The sequence below is a fragment of the Phoca vitulina genome, unplaced genomic scaffold, assembly GCF_004348235.1.
Source record: "Phoca vitulina isolate PV1807 unplaced genomic scaffold, GSC_HSeal_1.0 scaffold24, whole genome shotgun sequence".
Taxonomy (NCBI): domain Eukaryota; kingdom Metazoa; phylum Chordata; class Mammalia; order Carnivora; family Phocidae; genus Phoca; species Phoca vitulina.
Genome location: NW_022589727.1, coordinates 26,723,023 through 26,742,689, shown reverse-complemented (window position 1 = coordinate 26,742,689; position 19,667 = coordinate 26,723,023). Strand labels below are relative to the sequence as shown.

At 36.4% G+C, this 19,667-nt stretch overlaps 1 protein-coding gene across 1 annotated transcript in view; it reads left to right on the top strand.

The window, feature by feature from the left end:
* Positions 1 to 19,667, top strand: part of L3MBTL4 (L3MBTL histone methyl-lysine binding protein 4) — a 488,579-nt gene that overhangs the window by 176,729 nt on the left and 292,183 nt on the right. Inside the window, exons 6-10 of the mRNA XM_032421167.1 lie at positions 1,128 to 1,232; positions 2,223 to 2,358; positions 4,350 to 4,441; positions 5,890 to 6,044; positions 7,124 to 7,200. Coding sequence (XP_032277058.1) covers positions 1,128 to 1,232; positions 2,223 to 2,358; positions 4,350 to 4,441; positions 5,890 to 6,044; positions 7,124 to 7,200 — 565 coding nt within the window. The remainder of the gene's footprint in view (positions 1 to 1,127; positions 1,233 to 2,222; positions 2,359 to 4,349; positions 4,442 to 5,889; positions 6,045 to 7,123; positions 7,201 to 19,667) is intronic.

Below are 19,667 nucleotides of genomic sequence, written 5' to 3'. Positions count from 1 at the left end.
TCTATTAGTATGCTTATAATTTATTTGCAATTAAGAATAATTGACTAGTAATGCTGAATCTGCTTAAAACTGCTCAAAAGTAATAATAATATAGCAAGGCTGTGGGAAACAAGGCTAGTATTAATGAAAATATGAATGGGAACACATTAGAAAGTCTGTTACAAAGTAGATTCCATTTACAGTAGCAATAAACATTAAAACGTATACAGAAATAAATATAAAGCATTTCTGAAGCCTATTTGAAAATTTTAATAACGTGTTGATTTGAAAATTTTAAAAACATCTTGGACAAACAAAATGATTAAATTAAATGGAGAGGGAACAAGTTCCTGAATAAGAAAACTCAATATGATAAAGATTGCTCTCCACATAAGAGTCATAAGCAAATAAGACAATGTGATATAGGCAGATACACCAATGAACAGAATAGAAAGGCCAGAAGTAGACCCACAAATTTGTGGAAACATGACATAACAGAGGTAACTTTGCTGATAATGAAAGTATGGACTATACAAAAAATTTTGTTGAATACTCTGTTTTCCATATAAAAAATAGATGTTAGCTCACACCATAGAACAAAATTAATTCCAGTTGCATTGTAGATTTAAATATGAAGAACAGACATTTTAAAAGAACACTAGGAGAATGTCCGTGTAACTTCAGGATTGTGAGGGAATTCATAGATTAGATGTGTACACTGTACAGGGAATAATTGATATATTTTACTACATTAAAATAAAAATCTCTACAACAAAATCCTCGTAAAGCAAAGAGCCAACTCACATACTGGGAATAGGTAATCATTATAATCAACAAAGGATTGTTTCCAGAGTACAGGAAGAGCTCCTTAAAATCACTAAGGAAAAATGGGCAAAAGGAATAAATGAGTTCATAGGACATGTAGTTTCTCATATGAACTGTTTCCTAGGTAATGATAAAATGATCAAAATGATCAAACGATCTTCGAGGGCCAAATATAGAAAAGCAGCCATCGATCTTTAGCTATATCACTGAGCTTCCGAGCCCATACAGTAAGTTCTTGATTGTATGCATAGCAACACCAGGTGTTTTAATATCAAATTGTGAAGGTATTTCAGTAGCTAATGTTATATCATGAAATTTCGTAGGACCAATCCTTTCCGGAGCATGAAAATGGTTTTCAGGTTGGAATGAGATTAGAAGGCATTGACCCCCGACATCCATCTGTATTCTGTGTGCTTTCTGTAGCTGAGGTAAGAGATGGTGTTATTGTCTTGGGCTGAGTGCACAGTGACAGAAGAGAATTTTCTAGAGAATAATGAATTTGAGTGCTTTCCATTATAAACAAGTTCCAGTACATCATGGATTTATTTTAGTCAGTGATGGGTGAAATATGTTTCTTAATGAATTTTTTCCTTCTCTGAAGATTAATCTTTTAATAAGTCCCTCATCACTAGCAGTTACCCTTGATTCAGTTGGTAAATAGTTTTCATCTGAGGTTGATAACAATCAGTGAATCCCACAGTGTTGCTTTTGTCTGTTAAAAGAGACATAATTATTCAAGTTTTAGCTGAACTAATGAGAAATGTATATGAAAAATATCCATGCACATGAATTATCTATTTATATAAATATAAGCCATTGATGAAAATATTTACTAAATATTTTACATTATTAAAATGATGGAAGACCTCTATATTTTTAATCACATCACGTAAAAGACCCTATTCACTTAATTTACTGATTGATTATAGCTATTAAACTTGTATAGCATGTCTTAAGGATATATTCTACTTTATGATTTCCTTTATTGAGTATGCTGGATCCATACGTTAGAGTTTAAACAAAGCCATGCCCATTTTGTTTTGCTCTGCACTTTAGCTTATACTATCGTGGGACAGCAGGAGATGGGGTTTCCAAGAGCAATATTTGACAGGTATTAAATGAACAAATAAACTCTTCAATTGATGGAGACATAAATTGACCTCAGATTTCTAGACTGAGTAAAAGGCTTAATTTTTTTACAGAAAAAATTCTGGATACTTGAAAGATCGTGTCTGTTGGCATTTTGTTTTATTCAGATGTCATCTCTAAATTTATTTTTTAATACAAGCGCATTTAGATGGGAGGGTTGGTTTATATTTGTTGATGGCACTGACAGGATATATGAATATTTTGTTAATTTTGTGTACCCTTCAAACACATGACACTTAATGAAGGATTGTAAACATTCCATTTTACAGGTGTGTGGTTACCGCCTCAGACTTCACTTTGATGGTTATTTAAGCTGCTATGATTTTTGGACCAATGCTGGTTCCCCTGACATTCATCCGGTAGGGTGGTGTGAGAAGACCAAACACGAATTGCACATCCCTAAGGGTAAGCCAGGATGGAAAGAGAGTTGGTTTTATTTTAACAACATTTCATGAAATACTAACAAGAGAGCCTGGTGTGAACTGATTTTCAAAATGAAAGTTTAATCCCCAAAAAGCAGTAAAACTACAAGGATGCCAATTTTAGAAGTGAATAAATGTCTTTAAAAGAAAAGTATTGGGACGCCTGGGTGGCTCAGTCGGTTAAGTGTCTGCCTTCGGCTCAGGTCATGATCCCAGGGTCCTGGAATTGAGTCCTGCATTGGGCTCCCTGCTCAGCGGGGAGTCTTCTTCTCCCTCTCTTCCCTGCTCGTGCTTTTTCTTGCTATCTCTGTCTCTCTTTCTCAAATAAATAAAATCTTAAAAAAAAAAAAAAAGAAAGCATCAATGACTGCTTAGGTCAAATATACTGATAAGGTACCTACGGCAGAAATAAAATCTTATGACTTAACATAAAGTTTATGAAACCTTAGAAGGAATGAAGAAACTTATTTTACATCACAGTTGAAATGAACTATTTCACTTAGTCACTGATGCTGTATAGTGAGGAAAATTGATTCACTGTATATTGTTTGTTTTAAACAAATCATGGAAAAGAGGTAATGATGAAAGAGAAGAGGATTTCACTGCTTCCTTTTGATGGGAATCAAAAATCTCATCTTTGTCTCTTGTTACGTGTGAGAGGAACCTGGGCTTGGCAGATGTGATTGAAGCCTTTTTTATTTGTTGTGTGCTGGTGAGGTGAGGCTTTGATCAGTCAAGATGCCCATGGGCCCATTTCCTTGCACAGCCACCTTCTGTGTATGGGCTCCTACTTGGATGCTAGAGTATTTGATGACGGTGGCACTTCTGGGAGTCAATATATAGTCATTTTACTGACCAACTCAGAGTGTCCTTCGGGGATCCATCCCTGAGACCAATGGCAGAATCCTTAAGATTGCTGGATTTCATGAAAGCCGGTCACGGGCTCATTTTTAGTAGGTCTTTATGGGGCCCTTGCTGTGCGCAGGCACTGGGGGTAGAGCTGTGAATAAAATAAACCATCTCTGTCTTCATGGGGCTTTCATTCCAGGGAGGCGAAGAGTCATAGACAAAGGTAAGCTAGGGTGTCAAGCAGTGACAGGGTTGGGGGTGGGGGACAGAGAGTGTGCTCAAGAAGGGCGTGAGAATGTAAGGTCCCACGGATAGGTGGATGAGGTGAGGGAAGTCAGCGAGGCTGGGCAGAGGGCTGTCAGAGAGAAAAGCAAGAGTAAATGCCCTGGGGCTGGAGCCTCCAGCCGGCCCAGTGAGGAATCTCAAGGAGATGAATGTGGCTGGAGCAGAGAAGCAAGGGCAAGAGGTGGGAGATGAAGTTAGAGGTGTAGCCCTCGCCTTGGAGGCTGTGCAAGGAGCCTGACTTTTATTCTGTGTAACACTCAACCAGAAACTATTTACTGAGCCCCTCTTGTTTGGGCCAGCACTGTGTGAGCACTTTAGGGCACATGGAGGGGAAGATCAGTACAGAAGGGGAAACACGCAAAGATAAGCAGCAGAAAGCTGTTGCTGCCAAATGGTCTTTGGATTGTGAAGGGGTTTCTGTAATTTTCCCAAGTGCCTGGCACCCTGGATTGTTGCATCATCAGGACCTCTGATGTTCTCAGTGACATGGCTTCTTCAGGAGTGATGATGAGCTCAGGAACTTTTGTCTCTTCCCTTTGCCCATTTTGGAAAGCCTTACTAAGAGATGAGACTCCCATCAGGCCACCAGGGTACCAATTCTAGATCTTAATGAATTAAAAAAATTTGTAAGGGAATGATACGCATAATGGGAAGTCACGTCAACAGTTTTGAATTTTATATGTTAAAAAACATTGAAACAATTTAGGGATTTTAATTTAAATCATTTGTGGTCTGCTAAAGGACATTGAATTTATGACAGAAGACTGAAGAAGGCTAATATATTGAATATACACATGGTTATATCCTGTGGGTATTTTGAATAATCCATACTTTTTTTAGGTTATAGAAAAGATAAATTTGTTTGGATGGATTACTTGAAGGCCTGCAAATTGCAAAATGCTCCCAAGAAATTATTCAGAAACAGAAGTTCTGTAAGTATTTTCTTCCTCAGTATAAATCAGATTTCTACTTGAGCTTAAATTTCTTAAAATTCACTATATATTCCGTTGTATTTTTTCAGAATCCTTAGCTTCCTATGACTTTTCTCACTTAATTTGTCAGTTTCCAATAGGCGTATCTTTCTCCCCCTTTTAAATGTACAATTTCATACTTTATTTAGATGCAGAGAGTTGAAGACTTTATATTTAAATCCTGCTAAAATTTAAAATGCCTTTTGGAAATGTTTTTTCTTTTTGCTTCCAGTGAGTTACTTGTTTGAACTTAGCTTTGGTGTTTTGAGACCAGTAGTAGATACCACAGGTAGGCTTTGAATAAACCCAGCCTAGTTGGATTTACGTGTAATGAGAATGAGGGTGACATTTCCTACAGATTCAAGGGGCATATGAAGATTTGGGTGGAGCACACTTGTTTTGCCATCTGTGTCCCCAGCAGCCTACCAGCTCTTCAGGAGAAAATGAGAATAAGGTGCAGCCCCTGCCTCGTCTGGGCCCCTGGACACACACCAGAGAAGGGGGCAGGGAAGCCTAGCATTACCCTGCCACCTGCTGGCTGTTTGTCCCTTTGTAGGACACTCACCCTGATCTTGAAATCAATGTTATACAACTGCTCTGTTTCATACAATTGTACCAAGGAAAAAGAGTAATAGAAATGGGAAATTGCTTTTAAAGATGTGATGTGCTAAAGAGAAACAAAAAGCAGGGTTCAGTTTAGATAGTAAAGAGGTGGAAAAAACCGTCTTCTAGTCCCCAGATACTGTATGTGTACTTTCTAAATCCCAGGACTGGCTAATTACACTGGTACAAAAAATGGGGTTTTGTTATCGTAATGTTACTTTAAATCATAGTCCTTACTGTTTTTTACCATGAAAAAATGTGTATGGATACTAAAAAAAGCATTTGGATTTTTTTCAAGTATAGGTTTATTTATGGATTCGTGCATGTGTTGAATATTGAGAAAGCCACTGTTTTCAGATCTCATCAAAGTAATTGATAAATTTGGTGCTAAAGAGCCTATCTTTACTACTTCTCCAAATACTGGTATTTGGAAACTGTTCAAGTCTGTGGGGAGCAGAGAAAATTATTTGATACTCCTGTATCCAGTAAACATCATATTTTAAAATTAATACGATTCTTTCTAAGAACTGAAAAAGGAAAATGAAGATGATGAGGGAAATATAACTTACTTGCCAGCAAAAGAGAAAAAGTACAAGGTAAAAGCTACTAGTTTCCTGGGTTTTGTTATGAATTTAACTTCGTAACAGTTTGTTAGAATATTTGTACTAGCATTTGCTGGCTTCATTCTGGAGGGTAAGTGTTGCCTGTAGACTGTTCTGATGCTAAACATAGAAGTTTTGACAGCAGCTCAGTCCTATTTGGTGTCCTGTTTCTTTTTGTGCCTCTTTCCTCTGGTGCTGTGTTAGAATGGGCCAATGCCTAAAGAATTTCAGGTTGGAATGAAGCTGGAGGCCGTCGACAGGAAGAACCCTTCCTTGGTGTGTGTGGCAACCATAGCCGATATTGTTGAAGATCGCTTACTAGTGCATTTTGACAATTGGGATGATAGTTACGATTACTGGTGAGACACCAATGTGCGTTTTATTTTCGTGTGTTCATGTTTGGTGTTAAGAATTTATTTTCCTTCCGGTACTGTCACTGTCCTTGCTGTTCTTAGAGTAATGAACATCCGGAATTTAGTGGCCAACTTTTCATTACCTTGTGTTCCACATGAATTGCTGAATTAAAGTGCCCGAGAAACTTCTCCACTCTATGAGAGGTTACCTAATGAGGCCTCATCTGAAATAATATGACCAGGTCAGGGCACTTCACTATGTTGTGTCTAGTTTGTAAGGGAGGCATTTCTATGAAGAGGAAGTTAAGGACTTGCAGTATTTTTTTTTTTTCCTGAAAAGTGTTGAACTCAGCCTGTCATATTTTTGAAAGGGAAGATTCACGGGGAGAATGGAGTGAATTATTTGAAAGCCTGTGGGGACCAGAGAAAATGTAGGCTACGATACCATTAAACTAACATTGCATGAGTTAAAAAAGGTTTTCTGGGTAAAAACCTGAAATATGGAAGAGGGAATGGCAAAAATCATTTTTGTAGCATTTCTTCACAGTATATCCTGAATAACCGCCAAGTGTCTGCCTAAGGCTGCGGTTCTTCATGTACATGGAGGGGGCCCTGTTTTCTTCTTTGAACTAAGAAGCAGAGCATGGATTAATTGTTCTGTGTGTCTTAGGTAGAATGGTCTGTGTTCCTTGAATGGGAGAAGGAGGAAATTGGAGGCATATAGAGTCTGGTCTGTCCCGTTAAACTTGAGGCCAGCCTATTAATATTTCCCTTGCTGTTAGCAGGAAGTGGTAGGAGAGGCTTATTAAATGTTCACTCTTTGGGGATAACACTGGCAGTTCAGGTTCTAGTCAAACGCTTTTTGAAAATACTTTTAAATTTCAAGAAAGGTAAAAGAGAAGTTTGGTCACTTAGCTTATAAAACAATACTAAAAATTACTTCTAATTCTATTTAGCTATAAAATATTTTAGCTATGTAGTTACATCTTCCATGGTGTCTCTTAGTATCTAGAATGGTCATTACTCTTGGATTCTTTCTCTGGCATTGACTTGTGTAGGATCTGAAATAGAATCCTGTTTTGCAGGTGTGATGTAAATAGCCCTTATGTTCAGCCAGTCGGTTGGTGTCAGGAGAATGGAAGAACTCTGATAGCACCCCAAGGTAAGTGGGCTGGCTGCATTTTCTTTGAAGGCATCTCTGTGTAAGTGGCGATGGCTGTTCTTATTTTTTTGTTTATGCAAACCAGATTTTAATACAAAGTGTATGATAAAAATACTGTGCAAGGTTGTTTTGATCACCCAGTAACCCATGTGTCTGAAATCTGCTCGTCTTTTCCATAATGAAAATGGACTTGGTTTATAAAGATGTATTAGGCAGCCATTTAAAAAAATGTTGCTAAAAATTTTTATCCAATGAAATGCGTACCATTGCTGCAGATCATTATTTAAAGCTAGCTATTTCCTCCTACGTAATCTATCTTATAACTTATGCTAATCCATTAATTGAATCATAAGTTTACTAAATATTCTTTGGAGTTAAATGAAGAAATGTAGAAATCTAAGGAGTGAGAATTAAGCATGAGTCTTCAGACTTGCCAGACCTTTTCACCAAACCAACTTGATGGTTCTGCTAAACACCACAGCAGGAACTCTTTCTAGTTATTTATATTTTTTTCTCATTACAGAAATATTAAGTATTTAGAAACTTTCTGTATCAAATTTATGTTTTCTGATTTCAAAATTAATTAGATATAGTGGTTGTTTAAGCTTAGCATTTTTAAAATAAGTATTCTAGGAGAAACTGATTTCTTTAAATAAAAAATGTGCAGGAAGAAATGTAGAGTATGAGGGCATCTGTGAGGGGTCCAACTCCTGGTTTGGGCTCAGGTCGTGTTCTCAGGGTGCTAGGATCAAGCCCTGTGTTGGGTTCTGCACTCAGCGTGGAGTCTGCTTGAGATTCTCTCTCCCTCTCCCCTCCCCCTGCCCCTTTCCATCTGCCCCTCCCGCTCGTGCTATCTCTGTAAAATAAATAAATCTTTAAAAAAAAATGTAAAGTATGTAACATGCCATTCTAGAATGGAGCAGATGTTTAATGTCTTGATTTGAATGATTCTGGAAATTTGATGTTTTAATGTTTTTTTTTCTTAATACAGAAAAATGATTAGGATTTGTCATCAAATTTATGAGTTCAGTGAAAAAAAATTCAAAAAATTTAAAACAATCAATAAACCAAATCAAACCAAACTTTAAAAAAACACAACCTATTTAAACTATCCAATTAGTCTAGAAAAGTTTTTATAAAATATATAACATCTTCTCAGATTTGATTTTGATACGCAGACAGATTTAGAGTTGTTTGTCCTATTTTTCTATAAGACTGGCTAAAGCTAACTTTAATGTTTTTCAAGATGAGGTGAAATGTTCGTCAAATCTCAGAATATGTGGTTTGAATTGGTGTGTCTGGAGGTCCAGCACACTCTGTTTCCCATTTTCCTCTAGTGGAATAACTTCTCTGCTACCTGCAGGTTATTCTTACTGCACTTCATGGATACAGTCAGTGGTTAAGTTCATCACCTTGTCTCCTGATGCTGTGTCAGCCTGGAAATAGTGTAGCGCTTTTAAGAATTGTATATCCAGAATCTTTCCATCATTAACATGAACTGAGGAGCGAGGGGGCAAGGCTCCCATACCCCAGATAAGGCCAAGGTTTTAATTAAGGCTCTGCTTGATGGGTGTAGGAGACTATTTAGTTCATAAAGTCAATAAAAGAACAATGGAACTCAACCCAGATTTATGGTTTTCCCCATAGGATTGATTGCATATACAAACATCGTCACCATGCCGAGATTTGAGTAAGAGTTGTAGCCAAAGACCAATTTAGTGATAGAAAGTCTTCACTTCAGGGTCATATTTTCTTCCCTAAGATGTAGGTTTAAAATTCTGAGGAGATTTTGTCCTGATATATAATGTCTGAATTAGAATCTTCCAGTTAACCTACCTCTAAACCTCGTCTACTTGTTAGTATTTTTTACACATTACGGAGTGTTTTTATACACTAAAATACTGCCCTCCCCAAGCCCCAATTCATATAATACTTTGTTTCTCTGCAGTAAATTCTTTACCTACTTTTTTTTCTATTGAGATATAATTCACTTATTATAAATTTCACCCTTATAGTGTATATTTCAGTGGTTTTAGTATATTCATAAGGTGGTACAACCATCATCTCTATCTACTGCCAGAGATTTTCATCACCCCCAAAAGAATATGCTCCTGTACTCAGTCACTCCTCATTCTCTCCTCCCTCCCAGGCCTAGGCAACCACTACTCTATTTTATATCTCTATGGATTTGACTATTCTGGACACTTGGCATACATGGAATCATACAGTATATGGCCTATTGTGTCTTGGCTTCTTTCACTTAGTATAATGTTTTCAGAGTTCATATTGTAGCATGTCTCAGTACATCATTCCTTTTGTTTACAAATACTATTTTAGTGTATGGATATGCCACATTTTGCTTATGCATTCATTAGTTGATGGACATTTGGTTTGTTTTCACTTTTTGACTATTATGAATAAAGCTGCTATAAGCTTTCATGTGTAAGTTTTTGAGTGATAAGTTTTCATTTCTTTTGGGTATAATTCTAGGCCTAGAATCACTAGGTCATAAGGTAATTCTGTGTTTGAGTAATTAACAAACTATTTTCCAGAGGAGCTGCTCAGTATACCTTCCTACTGGCAATGAATGAGAATTCCAGTTTCTCCACATCCTCACCAACATGTTATTTATTGTCTTCTTGATTATAACCGTCTTGGTGGGTGTGAAGTTAGATCTCATTGTGCTTTCAATTTTCATTCCTCTAATGACTAATGATGTTGAACATCGTTTCTTGTGGTTATTGGCCATTTATGTATCTTCTTTCAAGAAATATCTGTTCACATTGTTTGCCCATTTTTGAGTTGGGTTATTTGTCCTTCTGTTATTGAGTTGTAAGAGTTCTTTGGATATTAGACACTATTGTTTTCACTTTCTTGATGGCTTTTTTTAAAGTACAAAAGTTTTAATTTTGATGAAGTCCAATTTATCTGTTTTTTTCTTTTGTTGTACTTTTGGTGTCTAAGAAAGCACTGCCTAATCCATGGTCACTTGTCATAAAAGACTTTTCTTTCCTCATTGATTGGTCTTGGCAGAATTATTGAAAAACAGTTGATTATAGACAGATGAGTTTATTTCTAGGTTCTTCCATTCTATTCCATTCCTTTATATGTCTGCCCTTATGCCAGCACCACACCATACTTGATTACTTGATTACTGTAGCTTTGTAGTAAATATTGTGAAATTGTGAGTTCTTTAACTCTATTTTATGTTCTTTTTCAAGATTGTTTTGGCTGTTTTGAGTCACTTGCAAATATGTCCCTATGAATTCTAGAATCAGCTTGCCGATTTCTGTCCAAAAAAAGCCAATGGGGATTTTAATAGGGATTGAGCTGTAGATCAGTTTTGGGGGTAGCCATTTCAAAAATATTAAAAATTTCAGTCCATGAACATGGGACATCTTTTCACTTATGTAGGTCTTTAATTTTCTTTCAATGATATCTTACAGTTTTTAGTCTACAAGTCTTGCACTTTATTAAATTTGTTCCGAAGAGTTCTCTTCTTTTTAAGTTGAAGTGAAATTTACATGACATACAATTAACCATTTTAAAGTGTATGATTTAGTGGTAGTGTGTTCAGAATGTTATGCAACCACCAGCTCTGTCTAATTTCAAAACCTTTCATCACCCAATAAAAATATTCTGTACTTATTACGTAGACACTCCCCACTCCTTGTCTCCCATCCCCTGGTAACCTCTATTCTGCTTTCTGTGGATTTTCATATTCTTGATACATTATACATGTTATATATAAAAAGAATCCAGTAATACATGACCTCTAGTGTCTGACTTCTTTCACTTAGTGTAATGTCAAGGTTCATACAAGTTCTAGCATGTATCAGTAATTCATTCCTTTTTATGATTGAATACTTTTCCAGTATATTCATATATTATGATTTCTTTGACCATTCATCTGTTGATGGACATTTGTATGGACATTTGTACTTTTTCCTATTATAACTAATACGATTGTGAGCATTTGTGTGTAGTTTTCTGTGTGGACCTGTGTCTTGTCTTCTCTTTGGTGTATACCCAGGAGGAGAATTGCTGGGTCATATGATAATTCTGTGTTTAGCATTTTGAGGAACTGACAGCTGTTTTCTGAAGTACCTGTGCCACTTTACATTCCCACTAGCAACATATGGCAATGATTATTTCTCAGCATCCTTGCCAACTTGTTATTTTCTGTTTTCTTGATTAAAACCACCCTACTGGGTGTGCAGTGGTACCTTACTGTGGTTTTGATTTATATTTCCCTAATGACCAGTGGTGTAGCTCATGTGGCTATTGGCTATTTGCATCTTTTAAGAAATAGTTATTCAAATCCTTTGCCTATTTAAAAAAATTGGGTTGTCTTTTTATTATTTATAATTGTTTAAATATTTTGTCTATTTACTATATTATTATTATTATTATTGTGAGAAATTTTTAAGATTTATTCATTTGAAAGAAAGAGAGAGCATGCATGTGCAGGGGGGAGGGGCAGGGGGAGAAGGAGAGAGTCTCAAGCAGACTCGATGTTGAGCATGGAACTCAACATGGGGCTCAATCCCAAGACCCTGAGATCACAACCAGAGCCGAAACTGAGAGCCAGACTTCTATCCAACTGTGCCACCTAGGCACCCCTGTGACAGTGTTTTAACGTATTCTGGATGTGAAACCCATATTGTATAAATGATTTGCAAATGTTTTCTCCTATTCTATAGATTGTATTTTCACATTCTTGATAATGTTTTTTGCTGTAAAATAGTTTTTAATTTTGATGGTCCACCTTATCTATCTTTTCATTTGTTGCTTGTGCTTTGGTATTAAATCTAGGAATCCATTGCCAAATTTGACGTCATGAGGATTTACCCCTATGTTTTTTTCTATGGATTTTATAGTTTCAGCTTTTATATTTGAGTTGTTGATCCATATTGATTTAATTTTTGTATATGAAGTAAGGTAGTGGTTCAACTTCATTCTTTTGCATTTGGTTATCCAGTTTAACCAGTACCATTTGTTAAAGAAACACTTTTCCTATCATATGGTCTTGGCACCATTGTTGAAAAGTAGTTGGCCATAGATGTTTAGGTTCATTTCTGGACTCTTCATTCTATTCCATTGGTCTATAATACATATCCTTCTGTCAGTATATATGTTTTTTTTTTTACTTTATTTTTTAGAAAAATGTAAGTTCACAGAAAAGTCGAGAGGAAGGTACAGAGATATCCTTTATACCCCTGCCTTCACACATGCGTAGCCAACCTCCAGTATCACCATTGCCCACCACAGTGGTACATTTGTTAGAATTGATGAACCTACATTGACACATCATTATCACCCCAAAGTAGGTAGTTTATTTAGGATTCACTCTTGGTGTCGTGTGTTCTGTGGATTTGGACAAATGCATAACGAGTAGCTATCATTTTGGTATCATACAGAATATTTTCATTGCCCTAAAAATCCTCTGTGTTCTGCCTCATCCTCTCTCTCACCCCCCAAACCCTTGGCAACCACTGATATTTTTCCTGTCTTTATCATTTTGCCTTTTCTGGAATGTCATATAGTTGGAACCATACAGTAGGTAGCCTTTTCAGACTGGCTTCTTTCACTTCGGAATATGCATTTGAGGTTCCTCCATGTCTCCTCAGGGCTTGGTAGCTTACTTCTTCTTAGTGCTGAATAATATTCCATTGTCTGGGTGTATCTCAGATTATTTATCCATTCATCTACTGAAACACATCTTTGTTGTTTCAAAGTTTGGGCAATTATGAGTAAAGCTACTGTACACACCCATGTACAGATTTTTGTGTGGACGTGTTTTCAACTCCTTGGATAAATAACAAAGAATGATATTGCTGAATGGTGTGGTTAAGAGGATGTTTAGTTTCATAAGAACCTGCTAAACTATCTTCCAAAGTGACGGTAACACTACATTTACACCAGCATTATATGAGAATTCCTGTTACTCTACATCCTCACCAGCATTTGGTGTTTCAGTGTTTTGGATTTCAGCCATTTGAATAGGTGTGTAGTAGTATCTTGTTTTTAATTTGCATTTCTCTGAGGACATATGTGTGGAGCATCTTTTCATATGTATATTTGCCATCTGTAAGTCTCCTTTGGTGAGATGTCTGTTAAGGTTTTTATTAGCTCATTTTTAGTCAGGTTGTTTGTTTTCTTATTGTTGAGTTTTAAGAGTTCTTTGTATATTTTGAACAAGTTTTTATCATATGTGTCTTTTGAAATATTTTCTCCCAGTCTGTGACTTGTCTTTTCATTCCCTTAAGTGTCTTTAGCAGAGTTGAAAAATTTAATTTTAGTGAAGTCTATCTTATCAATTATTTATTTCATGGATTGTGCCTTTGGTGTCATGTTAAAAAAATCAAGACCAAACCCAGGATCATTTAGGTTTTCTCCTATGTTATCTTCTAGGAGTTTTATTATTTTGCATTTCACATTTACATCTGTGATCCATTTTGAGTTAACTTTTGTGAAGGGTATAAGATCTATGTCTAGATTCATTATTTTTTTTGCATGTGGATGTCCAGTTGTTCCAGCACCATTTGTTGAAAAGACTGTCTTTGCTCCATTGTATTGCCTTTGCTCCTTTGTCAAAGATCAGTTGACTGTACTTATGTGGGTCTATTTCTGGGCTCTCTGTTCTGTTCCATTGAGCTATTTGTCTATTCTTTTGCCAATACTATGCTGTCTTGATTATATACAAGTTTGATTACATACAAGTATACTAGTTGTATAGTAAGTCTCAAAGTTGTATAATTTCAGTCCTTCAACTTTGTTCTACTTTAATATTGTGTGGCTCTTCTGAATTTTTCACTTCTCCATATAAACCTTGGAATACCTGTCAATATTCACAAAATAACTTGCTGGGATTTTCACTGGGCTTGCATTGAATCTATAGGTCAAGTTGAGAAGAACTGTCATTTTGACAATATTGAGTCTTCCTATCCATGAACATGGAGTATCTCTCCATTTATTTAGTTCTTTGATTTATTTCACAGATTTTTATAGCTTTCCTCATTAGACCTTGTACATATTTTGTTAGATCTTATGCCTATTTCATTGTTTTGTGTGCTAATGTAAATGGTGTTTTTTATTTCAAATTTCACTTGGTCATTGCTGATACACAGAAAAGCAGTTGGCTTTTACCTATTTACCTTGTATCCTGCAACCTTGCTATAATTGCTTATTGGTTCCAGGAGGTTTTTTGTCTATGTTTTTGGATATTTACACAGACAATCATGTCATCTGTGAACAAAGTTTTATATTTTTCTTCCCAATGAATATACCTTTTATTTCCTTTTCTTGTAATATTGCATCAGCTAGGATGTACCACACTCTTTTGATCACTATAGTTTTGTAGCTAGTTTTGAAATCTGAAATGTGAATCCTACAACTTTGTTTTTATTTTTCAAGATTTTTTTGGCTGTACGTGGTGCCTTGCAGTTCTATATGAATTTGAGGATTGGACTTTCCATTTCTAGAGAAATGACTATTGGGATTTTGATAAGGGTTACATTGAATATAGATGGCTTTAGGGAGTATTGCCATCTCAATAGTATTAAAAGTTTTCCAATCCATGAACATGGGATGTCTTTTTACTTTTTAAGGTCTTTTTTCTTTTTTTAAGATTTTATTTATTTGAGAGAGAGAGAGTGAGCAAGAGTGGGGTGAGTTGCAGAGGGAGAAGCAGGCTTTCCACTGAGCAGGGAGCCCAATGCTGGGCTCGATCCCAGGACTCCAGGATCATGATCTGAGCCAATGGCAGACACTTAACCGACTAAGCCACCCAGGCACCCCACTTTTTAAGGTCTTTAATATCTGTCAGTGGTATGTTTTAGTTTTCTGTCTATAAGTCTTTTTTACATCTTTGGTTGAACTTATTCCTAGGTATTTTATTATTTTGGAATGTATTGTAAATGAAATTGTTTTATTTATCTCCCTTTGGAATTGTTTATTTCTGGTATAGAGAAATTTTAATTTTATAATTTTATATCCTGCAACTTTACTGAATTAATTTATTAACTCTACTAGTTTTTTTATTTTTATGTGTGGATTCTATGGAATTTTCTTACATAGAATTGTGTAGTCTGTCAAAGGAGCAAAGTTCTAAAAGATTAAAATTTTCAATTTGAATGCCTTTAATTTTGTTTCTTGTCTAATTGTTCTGGCTAGGACTTCCAGTACATCATTGAATATAGCGGTGAAAGTGGCATTCTTGTCTTTTTCCTAATCTTAGGCCAGAAAAATCTGTCTCTCACCATTATGCATGATGTTATTTGTAGATTTTTAATAAATGCCCTGTATCATGTTAAGAAAGTTCCCTTTTAGTTTTGACTGTTTTTATCATGAAAGGATATTGAATTTTCTCTAATGCTTTTGTTGTATCTATTGAATTGATTATGTGGGAGTTTTTCCACACCATAGTTTTCATGGTGTATAATCCTTTAAATGTGCTGTTGAATTCAGTTTACTACTGTCTTGCTGAGGATTTTTGTATTGATGTTCAGAAGGGGTATTTGTATTTAGTTTTCTTGTCATGTCTTTTCCTGGTCTTTTCATTTTTATGCTATTGTAAATGGAATTGTTTTCTTAATTTCATCTTTAGATTATTCATTGCTGTTGTGTGGAAATATAATTGATTTTTGTACTATGATCTATATTCTGAACCTTGCTGGATTTATCAGCTCTAATACTGTGTGTGTGTGTGTGTGTGTGTGTGTGTATTCTTTAGGATTTTCTCTATGCAAAATTATGCCCTCTCCAAGTAGTGAAATTTTTACTTCTTTCTTTCCATTTTGGATGCCTTTTATTGTTTCCTTAAATCCTCTGGCTAGACCTTCTAGTGCTTTGTTGAATAGTAGTGGCAAGATGAGACATCGTCTTCTTTTTCCTAATCTTAGGGGAATGCTCAGTCTTTACACATAAAGTGTGGTGTTTGCTGCTGGTTTTTTGTAGATGCCCTTCATCAGATTGAGGAAGTTCCTTTCTGTTCCTGGTTGGTTTTATCATGAAAAAGTAGTTATTTATTCTATTAATATAGTATTATTATATTTATTGCTTTTTATATACTGACCCAGTCTTATGTTCCTGGGATAAATTTCATGTACCCTTTTAAAATGTTTTTATTCCTAACAGTGTATCTAAGGCTGCTAAGAGTGCTAAGGAAAAACAGGATAACCTTTGAGTCCAATGCTTAGTTATATAAGGTGTTCATCCACAGTATGATTGTTTATCTTTAGGAGGGACTCAACTGTGTCATAAAGGGGTTTCTTCTTATGGTGTTGGAGGGGGTTGACCCTTCATGGTCACAGGACCACATTGGACCACAGGAAGCTTCCCATTTGATGTGGTGATATGTAAAATAAAAATTCAAGTAGATCAGCCATTAAATCAAAATATGAACAAGAGAGTGGAGTGTAATGAAAATATATGCAGAGGAAAAGTGAGCAAACATTGGGTGAAGACAGTTAAAGCTTAGCAGTAAATGAAATTGCTTAAAGCTTGTGATGAGTTATGATTATGCTAGCCTGTAGGTTTGTGTGAAAACACGAGTGACCAAAGATGTTAGGTCCCTATTAAGAGAGGAAAGGTTTGAAACAATGGATAGTAGAGGAGGCCCTGAAACAGGATAATAGAATGCTGTGTACTCAGATAGTCCACAAATGGGAATTTGGACATGAGATTTTAAAAGAAAAACCAACCAACACACATGATCTTCAGATACTCCCTCTGCTGTGACAAGGCTGGGGCTAGGAGGCAGGAAATATATGTCATATATTAGATGTCATATGTATTTTATATTTATATATGTATTTTTAGAGTTTGAACATAGTAAAAGATAAAAAAATTAATATTATCTGTATGAATGATTTGTTTCTGTTAGTAATTTAGCACCACAGCTTGTTAGCTGTAGTTATTTTACTTTAAGTGAATTTATATTTTAAGCATCATTTATGGCTATAGAATTTTACATTAAATTTTATTTTATGGCTGTAATTACATTGTTGTCAGAAGAAAATGTATTTGCTATATTAGTTATAGCTTCTACATGTGTGTGTAATTGCACATCTGAGAACGATTAGGGTGCTTGAAAGTAGAACAGTGTGTGCTGAGCTGTATAGTTGCCCCTGGTGTATATTCAGATTCTCATAGATTCCAGATAAAAGAGCCTTTTCAGAGAGAGAGAGAGAAAAAAGTCAGTTTTTAAAATGTAAAAGTGCTTTTCACTGATACAAATTTAATACAAGGTGTTACATATTCTATTCAGTGTCTTTCTACAGAGGACTAAAAAGGTATGGGCTTCTATTCCTTCAGAAGTAGCAATCTGCTGGAATTTTAGCTGAAGTTACAAAATGACAAAAAGTTGTTAGGCAGATCCTTTAGCATCTGAAGGAGAGAAGCTCCTTTCCAGAAGGTTTGTTGGGTCTCATAGTGAGCTCTTGAGTTTCACTTGGTGATGAGCAGGCAATGTCCTGTTAAGAGTCACCTCCTTATAAAGAGGGGCAAGTCTCATTCTTTTGTTGAAGTAAAATCCCCTAGTAGCATAGTACTAGGGGTTCATGGTATGGCCAAGTCTGTACAGTTAAAAACTAGAGCTGTCTATGAAAGAATATTAAATAGATTGTCAGGGGAAAGTTATATTTTTTGCTTTTTCAGTTCTTTTGAATGGCATTGCTAAAGTAACTCTGATTGCTTTGTAATGTATATGAAATTCCTAATACTCTACGTTGCTTGGTGTGGCTTGTTCACTGGTCAAAACAGTATTGTGAAGATTGTTTTCTCAACAGCAGGATTACTTGTGTGAAAATCTGTTGTGCAGTCCACAACAGGAGCCTCCACACCATCCATCCTCCTGCTCAGTTTGGGCGGGGGGACAGGAAGCCCTGCAGGAAGATGATGGCTGTGCGGGCTCCTCTAACTGACAGCGGGACCACGTCCCCCGGGAAGGATGACAGTCCTGCATAGAGTGCCCCTCCAAATGCAGACTGCTGTTCACATTTGAAGCACACTTTGAATCCAAAGTCAGATTCAATTCAGCAAACATCTCCATAGTGACTTCTGTGCTTACTGAAGGGGAAGAAGCAAGTAAGTATAAAACATGATGAAGGAAGGGATCTATCTGTTTCTGTAAACCACTATTGAGATGGAATTCACACACTATACGGTCATCCATTTATTGTGTACAATTTGGTGATTTTTAACATGTTTACAGAGTTGTGTAACCACCATCACTGCATTTAATTTTAGAATGTTTCTGTTACCTCAAAAAGAAATCCTGAACAATTTAGCTATTATGCCCCAACCCTCCATTCCCCTCAGTCCTTGGCAACCATTAATCTACCTTCTGTCTTTATAGATGTGCCTATTCTGAATAGTTCATGTAAGTAGAATTCTATAACATGGCCTTTCATGTCTGGCTTCTTCATTTAGCATAATGATCTTAGAGTTCATCCGTGTTGTAGCATGGATCAGCACATCACTTCTTTTTAATTCCAAATATTATCTCATTGTAGATAAGCCACAATTTGTGTATCCATTTATCAGTTAATGGGCATTTGGGTTGTTACCACATTTTGGCTATTTTGAATAATACTGCCGTGAACATTTGTGTGAGAGTTTTTGCATGAATGTTTCCAGTTCTCTTGGGAATATACTTAGGAGTGGAGTTGCTGGGTCATTTAGCAATTCTGCATTTAACTTACTGAGTAATTGCCAGATTCTTTACCACAATTTTACCTTCCCACGGGTAGTGTGTGAGGGCTTCAGTTTCTCTCTATCCTTGTTAACACTCGTCGTCTCTGTGTTCTTGTTCATAGCCATCATACCAAGTGTGAAGTGGAATCTTGTTTTTGGATCTCATTTTTCTTGACTGCCCGATATGACTTCACACATTTATCTGTTTTTGTGGCAATTTCATGAAGATTTTGTCAGATATTTCAATTTCATAGTGGAAGACCTGAGGTCCAGAGAGCGTCAGATAACTGGTCCTCAACCTTTCATGTGCTGTGAAGGGGTTAGGTGGCAGGCCCTGGTAGTAGACTTCACGAATGCCTTTGTCTTTTCCCCATGCTGCTTGCAGCCCTCCTCCACACGGGCTTGGGACATTTTCAGCAGAGCACCGGGGACGCAGGAGAGGGAAGTGTGAGCTCCAGCTCTGTGTGTGGACATCTTCACAGGGGAACAATGGAAGCAGTGTTGACGTTAGTCTTCGGAGGGCGGGCAGATTTTCACCTGAGAAGTGGAGTAGACGAGGACGTTAGGCAGAAGGAACGATAGGCACCTCTGTAAAAAAGGAAGTTCCTGGAAACTTCAAATTATGGGCATATGAGTAATGTGCTGGGCTTCAGGGTAGGGAAGGGGAAGCAGGGGGCAGGAGGTGAGAAGCGATTTAGAATATTAGACTCAGAATGATGTGTGATTGGCCTTGTAAATGTTTCTACTTTATTGAAAGTTGGAAATAATTT